This window comes from Balaenoptera physalus (genome assembly GCF_965194825.1).
Source record: "Balaenoptera physalus genome assembly, chromosome: 4".
Classification (NCBI taxonomy): Eukaryota; Metazoa; Chordata; class Mammalia; order Artiodactyla; family Balaenopteridae; genus Balaenoptera; species Balaenoptera physalus.
In genome coordinates, this window is record NC_138891.1 from 117,009,274 (window position 1) to 117,023,448 (window position 14,175).

The 14,175-nt window shown below is 37.0% G+C and overlaps 1 protein-coding gene across 1 annotated transcript in view; it reads left to right on the forward strand.

The window, feature by feature from the left end:
- Window positions 1–273: 273 nt before the first annotated feature.
- The window catches only part of LOC309659963 (multidrug resistance-associated protein 1-like), an 88,592-nt gene continuing 74,690 nt past the window's right edge, over window positions 274–14,175 (forward strand). Inside the window, exons 1-2 of the mRNA XM_082460304.1 lie at window positions 274–5,621; window positions 10,698–10,759. Coding sequence (XP_082316430.1) covers window positions 5,550–5,621; window positions 10,698–10,759 — 134 coding nt within the window. The 5' untranslated portion in view covers window positions 274–5,549. The remainder of the gene's footprint in view (window positions 5,622–10,697; window positions 10,760–14,175) is intronic.

Here is a 14,175-nt window from a genome sequence, read left to right on the forward strand (position 1 = left end):
TTAATAAATCTTTCTTTGGATCAGGGTTGTTTGGTCCTCTGTGTCCGCACTATATCGTCCACTGTGCCATCAAGAACCATAGTGAGGTGGATATTCTGAAAAGTGCCCCACAGTTGTCCCAGCTTTTCTCCAAACTGTTGACATCTGTTTTGCAAGTTTTCATGTCAAGGTTTCCTTGAATATTACCAAATACCACATTCCTTGTTCCTCTTTCTCCTCAGGTGTTCGCTGAAAGACCCTTTTTCAGGGAGTCTTTTGCTGATTAGCATACAACAACACCATCCATATTCCTTTTCCTCTTCCCCTCATTTTTCTTCCCAGTAGCATTTATTCCCATCTGACATCAAAACATTTCCTCATTTATCTATTTATTGTCTTCCCCCAAACACACTAGACTGTAAGTGTTATGAGACAGGATTTTACTTCCCCACCCTTTTTTTTACCGAGCACCTAGCACAGTGCCTATCCCATAATAGATACTCAATGAATAACTGATGAATGACTCCATGACTATTCACCTGAACTATGGGAAATTCAGAAAAGTATTCCTAATTCACAGGCATCGCCCTGCCTTTGAAAGACAGGGTTTACACAGTGAGAAAATGTATTTCTCCTCGAACCCTCCTCTATGGTAACAACCCCACCCCTTTTGACACCATCCTCCCTAGCTGTGTTAATATGAATGTGCATACAAACCACCACAGCTCTTGAGTTTTGAGTGCACTGTTTCCCTTCCTTCTGACTACCTTGATGGTAAAACTGCTTCCGGTCAACTCTTGGCTTATCAGCCATATGACTCTTTACAAGTTATTTGTTTTCTCAAAAATGCATGGGTTTGGTTTTGTAGACTTCATTAGATATTGAATGTAAATATCTTAGTATATACTTGACACGTAATAAATGCACTATAAATATTAGCTATTATTAAGTTTTTAAAGTCCTCCCGGGCTCTGTTCTAGCATCCTACATGAGTTTGAGCAAAAATATTCAAATCTATTTGAAATGCGTTATGTACAGAATGTCCGGAAAGAATCCCATACAGATATGTGGGATAAGGCTCAATAAATGTTCATTTAAATACAGTAAATGTGGACTGTATCCCATATTTACCTCCTTAGAAATAAATAATGCTTCAGATGATGATGGGGAAGGAAGGTGGAGAAATAAAGAATACAGTCCTGCTGCAGGTATAGCAACACCTAGTCATGGGAAGATTATATTTTTCAAGTAACTTACATCATAAAATGTATGAAAAAACAAACACAAAGAAGAACTCAGGCTTCCGTCCATAGTATTCCTTTACCTGAAATAGTTTTTGCCTCCAGCTATTTTCATGGCTCCCTACAGTGTATTCATCATGTCATAACCTGTGAGCCTTCACCAAACTAGTCTGGAGGGAGGTGCCTGTCTTGGTTGATTATTCTCTAATATTGCATCCTGTTCATTTTCTTCATTGCACTGTACATTTTGTAGTTATTTATTTATTTTTGGTGTTATTTATTTATTATTATTTATTTATTTATTGTTAATTTTATTGTTATTTTATTATTTATTTATTTTATTATTATTTAGTTATTTAGTTATTTATTTTTATTTCTTCTTGGTCTCTCCCACTAGTGCATAATTTAACGAGGACAGGAATGATTCATTACATTTCTAGCACCTTCCAGAATGCCTAGCATACAGAGGTGCTAAATTAATGCTTGTTAAATATATTAATTAAGTAAAGAACAGCATTCAGCAAAATGCAGTGGAGATCCGAAGAAATTATTTGGGAAATATTTGGAAATTCCTTTTTTTGCCAAGTCATGTGGATACAACTTTAGGATCACAACAAAAATAATCACAAATAAACCGTGTTACCCTTTGTTAGTGTAAAAATGAGCAGACTTTGCATCTTCTCTCTTATGTTTGCATATCAGTAGCTACTTGAGGCAAAATGAAAGGGTATCAGATCGGTAAAGGGGAAAAAAGAAACACAAAGAATCCTGGATTCAAGGAAATCTGATGTTTTTCCCCAGTTTTCCTTATGACTGTAATGTTGGGAAAGTCATCAAACTTTCTCCTGACTTGGTCACCTCCTCTGTGATGTGGTGGATTTGGAATATATCCTGAGAACCCTGTAATCTTTGTTTTTAATTTTTAGCATTTAAGAAAACATGTAATGGGTGTATTATTGTTATCTTTAAATAATTAATAAATATTTTTGCACTTAAAATTTTAATTTCTAACATAGCAGATATCAATAGAGCTGCTCCACACACAAAAAAGTTACTTGGGTAGTCAATAATTTTCAAGAATGTAAAGAAGTCCTGAGTCCAAAAATTGAGAACCCTTGATCTAAGAAAAATGTAATATCAGTCTTGAAGAGAGTCCTTACAGCACTAACCATGAGGGCAAACAGTTGGAGTTAGCCTACATATTGTTCACTAGGTGACTAGCTAAGTAATAATCATCATAATAATTTATGCAATATTTACCATGTGCCCTTGCTGTTCTAAATGCTTTACTTATTACATGAATAAATCACATAGTGCTTACAACAAACCTATGAGGAAGGCAGTACTATTCCATTTTATAAATGGGAAAGTGAGCCCTGAGGTGTTAATGATTTGCTGGTAAATGGTGGTGTCAGACTTGCATCTGCAGTCTTACCTTGGAGCCTGTGTGCTCAATCACATTCTGAGTTCCTGGAAATTGCAGTATTTGTATAGAACAAAACGTCACGCAGCAGTCAGGAACAATGTGTGTGTGGCCTCACATGGGTAGATGCTCTACAAATAACGTCAAGTGAAAAAATATGCGGGGAGGGAGGGAGGTGAATTGCAATAACTTTATAGGAAAATACCATTTGTATATATATTTGAAACAGGTGAAACAGCACCATAGAGTTTTTAAATATAAAGAAGTGTCTCAATAAATGTGTAGAAGTTGAATTTAAAAGATACTTATGTGTTACTCCAGATAAATTGACTTATGGTGGGGAAAATGGATAGGAAGGTGGGGAAATATAAATAAAACAAAACAAAATAAAAATGGTCCTTAACAAAATGATGTTAGTATGCCAAGAACCGAAGAGCTGTGAATTCAATTTTAATACCAAGGTTAACAAGAACAAAGAAAATAACATCTATTCCATCCCTCACCTCCCATGAACATATAACCTGCAATCACCTTGAAGAAAAGAATTGTCCCCTTTCTGCCACGGTGACAACCATATGCCCAGATAACTATAGGAAACAGGCAGTTCTTTCTTTCAGTTTTACTTTTAATCAGTCTCAGGGATTCTGACCCTGATCTATGAGGCTCTCCTCAACAAGAAAGGGTGAGGTGCAGTGCCTGCAGAACGTGTAAAGTAGAGCAGAATCCCTGGAAAGTTAAGAACCCTACTAAGGACTCTTTCCAGCGACCTAAAAAATTGAATATTGTGACATAAAATACGTTCCACTCCTTACCTGTCCATGATTTTTTTTTTTTTTTTTTTGCTGCAAAAGGAAATATTTATTTCACAATTCAGCTAGCATGAGAATTCAGTGAATCAGAATGCTAATTTTGTGGTAAGGTTTGTTTATGCCAGGGTCATTTTATTTACTATTTTCTGTTCCTTAGACAAATCTGAATACTTCACTGAGTTTTCCTTAACTAAGCATTGAAGCAATAAAAACTGTAATTTCTTTCTTAAAAACAAACACCCCAAAACTCATGCCTTCCTTTTCATTAGCATAGTCTTATCTTGTATCTCCTTCTGCGGAAGCTTGAGATTAAAATGTAATTTTGTGGGGCTCCCAGAGATGTTTCCCTCAGTCCCTTTGGGTAGGGGCTCCAGCAATTCAGTTCCCCAACACACCTATAGGCCTTTCTAACTTCATCTAGTCCATTACCTTAGGGATTCCTCTTTCCCCACCAGTCAAGGAACTGGGTCTCTTTAAAGAGCTGAGTATTCATGAAAATCTGTCTGTTTCCAGTTGCTAGAACTGCCCTTTCCTGAGGGGATTAATTCCAACAGGAGGAAGGTAGACATATGTTGAGTTTGGAGCCTGAGCTCTTTCTAGGCCTTTTCTTCTTCCTGGCTTCCCCCTCTGGTTCAGGTTCAAGTTCCCTCTTTCCTGATAGCTGAAAAAAGCAGGAACTATCTCTATAACACCTTGCCTTTTCCACAAAGAATCCACAGAGTGAATAGTTTAAAAGTGCAGATGGAGAAAGGGCCCCTCAGGCTGAGGCTGCTGAGTAAAAGATGTCCCCAAATTGGTATGTGAATTTGTGAAAAGTTCTGGAAGACATGAAACAAAATTTCTAAGCCCTGAACTTCGACCTCAATTCTTCACAGACACATTTATTTTAAAGTGAAATCTACAACTTCCTCTTTGCATGGGGCCAGACAAATACCCTCTGAAGGGAGGCAGAAAGCCAAATAAATGTTCTAAATATTCCCCAGTACTTTAATTCCATGAGGTATCATTTGGTCTAATCCTCATGTAGACATTTTTGGTACCTCAGTTTGACCCATTCTGTGGGCAGGCTAAAACTCCCCGTAAGTAACAACTTTTGAACGCCTTTCTCGAGGATGCTGGCCTTTTCTTTTCCTATATACTCAATTCTTTCCATTTACCTCTAACATTAATTTCAAGAAGCAGACAGAATGTTCCTTGGTCCTGAAACATAATACAAACACAATACCCATCCTTGTAAAATTATCACATGGCCTTATCCTCATTATACAGAATTCTTAAAATTACTCCCTCTTCTGTTATTTCACCTTCTTACTGAACTGAAACAAAGTATTTCATTAGACCATTAGACACATATCATGGAAAGTGATTTGCTGCATACACCAATACTTATTTATACAAGGTTCATGACCCATCAATATTTATTAAAAGTCAAAATGCTATTCTTAATTTTCATATCCCCCTTTATAAGTCATGTATTTCAGTTAGTTCTTTGCTAATCCTATACTACGAAGTTTTCCCATTTATTACATAGCTTTATGATTAATTTGAAAAGTAAAATTTAGATTCCCTATACTGTTATTGTTTTGTAATACTAAGGGAAGCATTTCATTAGTTTCTAATTTTAAGGCCCTTGCAGTTTAGTTTACTCTGTAAAATTCTACTGACACCTATTGTCCTTAACAGTTTTCTGTAGGGGACAGCTGTTACTGTTTGCAAACACCTAAATGTCATCCCAAGGAAGAAAGAGCTTTCTGCTTCTATTATAAAGGGACACATTTTCTAACAGAGCAACCCTGGAAATTGAGGAGTGAGAATTACCGAGTCAAGTGCAAATTCCCCCAAAGGCAGAGGAGATCTTTGGCCTCTGCAGAAGGTCCCACTTCTTCCCACTCCGCCCCTCCCTTTCCTCCCTCAGTTCCCCGCCGCCGCCCAGGGCGCTCGCAGGAAGGGCTGGTGGAGGGCAGGGCGACAGCTGACTCCCGGGCTGAGTGCTCGCGTCCTCCCACCTTCCAGGCGCCGAATTGACCATCCCCAGCCAAGAGAGGTGACAGCCGCAGACCTCCATCCTCTTCCCGTCGCCGGGAGCCCGCGCGGACCATGTTTTCCAGCTTGGGGAGGTGGAGGGCCAGCGGCTCCTACCAGCGGCTCCCCCGGGGCCCCGAGGCGCAGGTAAAGCTTCTCGGTGGAGGGTGGGAGGCGGGACGGTTTTCTGGCCCATCTGGCGGCGAGGGGAAGCGGGGAGAGCTGATTGTCCAGACCCTGAAACGTGAACTGGTGTCTTAGATCCCTGTTTTTGTCGTAAATACACAGGGACAGCACAGACTCAGACAGACGCGCACGCACACACACAGACACACACACAGTCGGGAGAGCTGAGATCAGACCCCAGGGTGGTGTGAAACTTCAGCCAGCGCGATCTCAGTCAAGGTGGCTGCTGGAGGAGAGAAAGCAGCATCTTTGAAGGTCTAAGTGACTCCCCTGTTTGCAAACAGAAACAAACATTTGAGAAAGGAATGAATGGACCTGACTTCGGCTGAAGGAGTAGAGGTTGGGATGGGACTCTAAAACCAGTGATAGAGCCCATTAAAACCACAGGAGAGATCTGGGATAAGTAAACTCTGTGTGTCAGCTGACATGGTATTAGGACACTGAGGCCTGGGGCAAATCCAAAAACTGCAGACATTTGACTGTGCCTTGCTACCCTCCCCCGCTGGCCCCCATAACACGTGCTCCTTCCACAATAGAAGTCATGTGCTAAGGCAGTAGTACAGGGAAATGAACCCTGCAGTTGTGTATCAGGAGCAATTTCCCTAATAAAACTTCTCTTTGTTTTACTTCTCATCACTACACAAGACTGGATCTTAGAACTAGCCCTTAACACATGTAGTTCTGTAGTACTAAAAAGGAAAAAAAAAAAAAAAAGATTTCAGATTCAGATTTCAGAGGACCTTGTTTTAATCCTGGCTTTTGTTAGTAACTCCAAGTGTCAAATGAATATGACAGCTATTCTTCTGATTACATATGAAACTATAAATTTCTTTAAAAGTAAAGCAAATTATATTTAAATCTATAAAATATAGGTATTGAATAAGTCCCTTAAAAATGTGCAAGAGCTCCACCAGGACAATATACCATTTTTTATTTTAGACATGGCAGGCTTAATCAGGCAAACTGGTTTAACATCATTAGTCTAACCACAGAGGTGGCCAAAGGCAGTGAATTACAAATAGGTGGGGTGGGAAATTATAAAACTCAAACAATTCCCTCACCCCAAATTCTAGTGGATTCTTCCTCTAAGATTCCAACAATGTTTATTTCCTTGACTATTACTCAACCTCAGTAGCTTTATGGACCAAGAATCCATTTAGGCGAGATTGAAAATACCATTTTCTATTTGTTACTTCTATGATGCCAAGTTAAAAAAAAAAAAATTGATGGCTTCAAAGCATGTTGAAAACCTTGTATGATTACATTTCATTGCTGAGACTTTATATTTTTGACATAATAGATCTCAGATAAAAATTCCAACCTGACCTATAAGCCAAGAACTTGACCTTCTGATTGAATTTCTAGGTCTGGCATAGTGACCCATGAATAGAAAACCTCTAAAAATTTTTACTGGCAGTGATTAACATTCATTCATTCATATATTCATTCATGGAAAACATGTTATGAGCTGGGCCCTGGAAATATAAAGGTAGATCAAACATAGTTTCTGTCCTCCAGAGAAACTAAGTCTAGCAGGAGAGAAGCACCTGTAGGGAAATGATTGGATAGTCAGGTAAGAGTGAGGGTAAATTCAGAGAGGGCAGATCTGAAGAGCCTTTAAACTATGGTAACACAGAACAAGAATCTGAGCATTGGAGGTTGGGATGGAGGAGAGGAATCATCAAAGGCAATAAATCCTACAGAGGATTGAAGCACAAGTAAGATGTAGCCAGGAGACGTGAAGTACAAGGAAGTGGACAAGAAGAAAGGTGTTTCTAAGCAGCAGCAAACAGCAACAGTGTGTAACAGGTAGAGCTGGAAAATACAATGAATTTACTGGATCCAATCCAGTGTCTTATACTTCTCAGTTGGAGGACTTTGGGCAAGTTTTTTTTAAACTCTAGGCCTTAGTTTCCTCTTCTATAAAATGAGGATGACAAAAATAGTCCCACCACAAAGACATGTTATATTTAATAATATACTTAGTACAGAATCTGGCACATAATAAGTGATTAAGAAACATAAGTTCTTTTTGCTTTCTAGATGTTTTCCCTTCTCCGTGAGCCTGTACAGACACTTTCCCATAACTTCCTTCACGATTCCCAGGACCCTCCTTTAATACCCACAAGGAAAGCACCTGAAGTTAGGGGTTATGAGGTATTGTTAACTGTAGCAATCACACCACATCCTCAGGAGGCCACATCTCAAGGGTGAACCCAAAGAAGATTGAGAGCAGCACATTTCACTAAATCCTGGACCCAAGCTATGCTGTGGGCTAAACTTTCTGCTCCTCCATCATAATTCAGAAATAACAGGACCACCATTCAAATGAAAATTGCCCGTAAGTCATTAATATTAAGGTGTGTTTATGGGATGCCTACTATATGCCCAGTGGTAGATAAGTACAAAGATAATAAAATAGGTTAGAAAACAAAGGCCTGTAGTGGGCCTGGGGAGATGAAAAAAATGAGAAATCATTTGGTGTCAGTTACATCTGCAGAGGAAGTGCTGTCAGAGTGAGAATAGGTGAGTTAGAAGGATTGCAAAATGGCCAGTGGAAAAGATGGGAGTGAACTAGAACATTGGAAGATACTGTCAGAATTGTCATATCCTGGTTTTTAACATAGATGTTGCTTTGCAGCAATATATCCATAAGAACCTCAGTGAGACCCATGTTATGAATTCAGTATTTATTGAGAAGTCATTTATACATTCTTGGTGCTTGGTAAGGCTTAATTACATTTACCAGATATTTTACCTGCCTGCCATTTCTTCTGGGAGGTAAATATGCTTGGAATTCACTGTAATAAATTCAGTATAAGGTGCCTGGCCCACATTTAAGGAGGCTGTTTACCAGAGGACTCAAAGAGCCTCGTATAAGATGCTTTCACATGCAAAATGGGCCTAGAGCAAATATTAAATCAAATACCCAGTTCTTGACCTGCTAAAGTAACCTTGTCTAGTAGCTTTGCAAGACTTTGGCCCTGAAAACAACAACCTTTTTTATTTAGCTAATGATTCTCTGGACCAGCTAGATGGTGTCCTGGTTTGGATTAGCTTGGCTGATCTCTGCTGAGCTCTCTCAGGCATGTGCTATCAGCTGGAGAGTTGGCTGGTGGCTGGATTATGTAGGACCAATTTCCTCATATGTCTGGTAGTTTTCAAGCTGTTGGCCAGGATGAGCAGATGAGAACCTTGGTTCTCCTCCATGTGGTCTCTCATCCTCCAGGAGGTTAGCTGGGTCTCAGTCGTGTGGTTCACTCAGGGTTCCAAGCATAGCAAGCCTCTTGAAGCTCAGAGTTGGAGTTCTCTTAATGTCACTCCTGTTGCATTCTCATAATCAAAACAAGAAGCAGTGCCAGCCCAGATTCAAGGAGTGGGAAATAGAGTCTGTCTCTTGATGGGAAAAGCTGCAAAGAATTTGTAGCCGTTTGTAATCAGCCACAGAAATATATGTATTTTGGATGAGAATACAATCTTCACACTGGTGGCCAGTTATCAAATTGGCAACTCCCTGTAAAATAAAATGTGACTTCCAGGTTAATCAGAGAGTTTTCAGAACATTTTCCCCACTGATATAGGCATTGATACTTATTTTCCAAATAATATGTTTGGTAACAAGAGTTATGACAGTTCTATAGTTCACATGTTTGAGTGGTTATTTGGGGCCACCATGTGATAAATGTTTTACGTTTGCCACAGCATTTACTTCTTGAAATAATCATATAAGGATAGATACCAATTTGCTAAATTACAGTTTACCCTTGAACAACACAGAGGTTAAGGGTGCCGAGCTTCATCGAAGTCGAAAATTCACATGTAACTTATAGTCGGCTTTCCATGTGTGCTGTTCCTCCACATCCAAAGTTCCTCATCCACAGATTCAAACAACCCCTGATTGTGTAGTACTTAACTATTGAAAGCAATCCAAATGTTCAAATCCATGCAGTTCAAACTCATGTTGTTCAAGGGTCAACTCTATGTGTGTGTTTGTGTGTGTGTATATACACACACACATATACATTTCTTCAAAGATTTAGAGTATACCGTTTGCTATAACTAAGAGAACAGATTTGGAGTGAGTATTACGTTTTCTCCTCTATAGTCGGGACATTTTGCTGTATAGGATGAAACATTGTTTCACTCATTACTTCTAGAATCAGAATTTTTAAAAATGTGGTAAACACTTTCTGAGTATGAAATCAGAACTGGATTAGAGAGGATCAATGCAAAAATTGTTAAATATGGGACAATTTCTAAGAATGAAATTTAATATTGTGATTAGTTTAACTTTTTAAAAGGCACAGATTGATGCTGACCTTAAAAATGTAAAATTATGACTTTTGAGAACTTCCCTTTTAAACCCCTCCTCTTTCGGTTGAACTCACCAGGTCAATGGGAAGAATTTTATGGAAATATTATAACCTCCCCAAATAATATGCAATAGTGATAAATATATAATTGTGTGTATATTTATACATTTACACAAATTATGTAATTAAACACACAGAAGTTAGTAAACCAAATGCCTGTTATAGTCTATTATTTTTCTATTTTTCAGAAGAAAGCCAAAACTGTTTTTAATTTAGCAATTAAAATGTTTTAAATTTAGCTTATACATATATGTAAGCTAAATTATGTGTGTATATATGTATTCATATACATAAGCATATGCATACATATATACACAGTCATATAAATTCAAGGAGCTATGTATATATATGTGTGTGTGTATATATAGAGAGAGAGAAAGAGAGAGGAAGTAATGGGAATTTTAGAAATAGTTTTCCTATTCTACATGGTTTCTTGCTATGTAAGCAGTTGTAATTTTGGGAGAAATCTTAAAATTCTTCTAGTGCAACCACTGTTCAAGAATATCTTAATTGTATTCCTTAAAGATTATGATATCAATGTAGCTGAAACATAAATGATTTCATGTCTACTCTTCCACTTGCTGACAAAGATATTTCAAATGTAAAATAAAGACATTTTCTTCACACAATAGTTGTTTTATATATATTCTTTTTTTTTTTTTAGAAATGCAGTCCAGAGAAAAGTGCTTCATTCTTCAGTAAGATGACCTATTCCTGGTTTAGCAGGTAGGAATTTTACTAATTTATCTGTAGTATACCACACTGAGGAAGATTCCAAGAGAAATGACACCTACATGTTATTCCTTTAATCTAAGCATGAATATTTTTACAAAATAACTGTGTATAGGTTTTCTTCTCATATTATCTATTACAAAAAAATCACATATAGTAACATACTAAATAGTTCCACAGATAAGACTACTAATACTCCTGTAATAAGGCTGCCCCTTTATAGGATTTGTATCCCTGTTAGCACAAGGGAAGGGCAAAAAAAAAAAAAAAAAAAAAAAATATATATATATATATATATATATATATGTATACATATATATATATAATATATATCCATCAAATATGTTACCCACTTTATACATTTTATTTCATTTAATTCTCCCTTATGTCCTATGAGATAGGCTTTAACAGATGAGAAAATCTGAGGCTCAGGAAGAGGAAGTAACTTGTCCATTGATACCCATGTAGGAGCACACTGACCTGATGTTAGAAGTCAGTTTTTTTGAGTTCATGTTTCACATTTTTGTTTGTTTGTTCGTTTCATTATTCTACTCTTTCCTGGAAATGCTCTCATATATACTTATGTATATTACTATTAAAACACACACACAATCATTTTTGTAAGACATATAATGTGATTCTTCTCATAGAGTAATTCATCTATAATGTGTGATGAAGGCTTTAACACAAGAATTACATCATATTAAATGAGAAGAGTTGATTTTTTTCTAATTTTATAAATTCAGAAGCTTTCTTTAGAAATGTATTTATTTTCCTCACAGAAATTTTATGATAATATGAAACTAAGTTTATCATCTTAATGCTCCTTGATCTTTAGTTGGTAGAAACAAAATTGCCCAATTTGATCTACAAATATGTTCTCAAGAGTAGCCGAATGGTGTAAAAAAAAAGAAAAGTTTGGTTGTATACTAGATGCCCTACATTATGCTAACCTTTAAAAATGCAGACATAAATGGCCTAGATCCTGTCTTCCAGGAATTCATAGTAGAATTAGAAAGATTAAGAAGTACACTATCAATTACCCAAAAAGGCAAAAGGCAGTATAAACATGATGGAGAAACAATTTTCAGGAGTGTCATCTAACCAAGTTTGCACAGTTTGGGAATGTTTCACAAGTGATTAATGGTTTAACCCAACATTTAAAAGGTGTAGGGGTGAGTCACGTGGCATTCCAAGTTGAGCAAATACCATATGCAAACCGCAGAGGCAGAGGAGAACTGACCCTTCCACATTGTGGAGTGTTGGTGTGGCAAGCGATCAAGCTGGAAGGACAGATCAGAAAGAGTTCTCTAGGACATCCTGAAGATAGTGAGAAGCCAGGGAAGGATTTTAAATAGAGAGTGACATACTATTTGCACTTCAGAAAAATCACCTTTGCAATTCTGTGGATATGATATGTAGGAGATGAAAATGGAGACAGAGAGAGAGGTTAAAAGGCTCTTTGGGTATCCTGGTAGATTTATGGTTACCATCTGAACTGTGGTAATGATAAAGATGATGAAGAGGAAGGAACAGATTCAAGAGCTATTTAAGAGAGAGAGTTGGTTGGTTGAGGAAATTGAGGAACTGGGAAAAGTGTTGAATAAATCTCAGTTTCTGGCTCAGATAACTGAGAGGATTAGGTGTTGTTAAAAATTTTGTGACTTCGGTTTGGGGAAGTTTCAATTTCCGGTGCCTGACTCATTCCCATAAAAAATATCTATGGAAAAGTAGCTCTCAGACCTATGGATGTGGATTTGAGGGTCACTGACCGTAGATCAGTAGTTGAAGCCATGAGCCTGATTGAGATCATCCAGAAGGAGAGCCTATTGAATAGGATGAACAAACAGTACATTTAGTATTTAAACAGTGAGAGGAGGGGGAGTCTACAAAGGAAGCTAAGTACTCAGAATATGAGAGACAAACCAAAGAAAGCATGTGATTGCAAGCTAGGGAAACTGTCAAAAAAGGAGAAATACAAAGTAACCAATAGGGCTAAATACTGAAAAGTGGTAAATTGAAATAAGAGCTGAGTATATTCTCCATTGTAAAGATGATTGGTGATTTTTACGAAAGCTGTTGAAGTAGAAAACTGATATACTTGATGAGCAAATAATTGGGCAGAAGAGGTTGAATTATCATAAGAATTCCAAGTTATACAAATCTAGGAATCACTTAAAGAGGATGGCAAAAATTTTACGCCAATATGCTACATTGTTACACACTAGAAAAAAATGAAGATTAAATAGAAATGTAAATGTAAATGTGGGCTATTTACAGGTAACGATTTTGATTTTTCAAATTTGTGTGTGTGTAGATATGTTTTCCAAACCTGAGTTCTGTCTCATCCATGAATTGAGAGAAAGAGTGATGTCTACACTGGCTTTAAAAATTTCAGACTCTCATTTTTTTGGTGGGGGGAGCACAGATTTTTCTTTCCATTTTATTTTCATGATTTGCCTTTTAAAAAAATCACTGACATTGCCCTTGTCAGATTCCATACACAATTTTGTATCCTGCTTTTCAAATATACCATTATAATAAGTTTTTTCTTTCTTTTTTAAATTAATTTTTATTAGAGTATAGTTGCTTTGCAATGTTGTGTTAGTTTCTAATGTATAGCAAAGTGAATCAGCTATACGTTTACATAGATCCCGTCTTTTTTGGATTTCCTTCCCATTTAGGTCACCACAGAGCACTGAGTAGAATTCCCTGTGCTATACAGTTGGCTCTCATTAGTTACCTATTTTATACACAGTTATCAGAGTGTCATTTTTAAGTCACAGACTATCACAGAATGTAAATGATGCAAATAATTTTAAGTAAATGTACTTTAAAACTTTTATTATCAAGTTATAAAAACTATATGCATTTATATTAAATATTACAAACACCATTTTAGGAGGCCTAAAGGAGGAAGCTGAAATTAAATGTAATAAGCAAGATAAAACATAGCAAATTTTAAAATATGGCAACCCAATAGCTTGAAGTCCATATCTTAGATCAAATAGGCAATAAGCTATAATTTTTGAATATCGCATTTATTTTCTGTTTAAATTTAACATCTCAGCACTAGATAGGAGATATTTTCATGGCATGCCATTATCTGAAACTATCATTGGCGTTAATCTAATGTGGTTTCTTATCTGGTGATCAAACAATTGCAGCTGAAACATAGCTATTGTTTAAGAGAATGTCTCTTTGAAGACAGTGGTTAATTGTGTTCTCAGATCTGTTCTTTGAGTTACAGAATGAAGTCAGAAATTATTTCCTAGGCCAAATTCAAGCTCCCATAATTATATGAATAATTCAATTAAAATGTACTCAGATGATACAAACAATTAGCCAATTATATGCTTATGAGCCTTAATCTCTAAGGCAGTAGCTGTCTAGATCATGTTGATGATCAA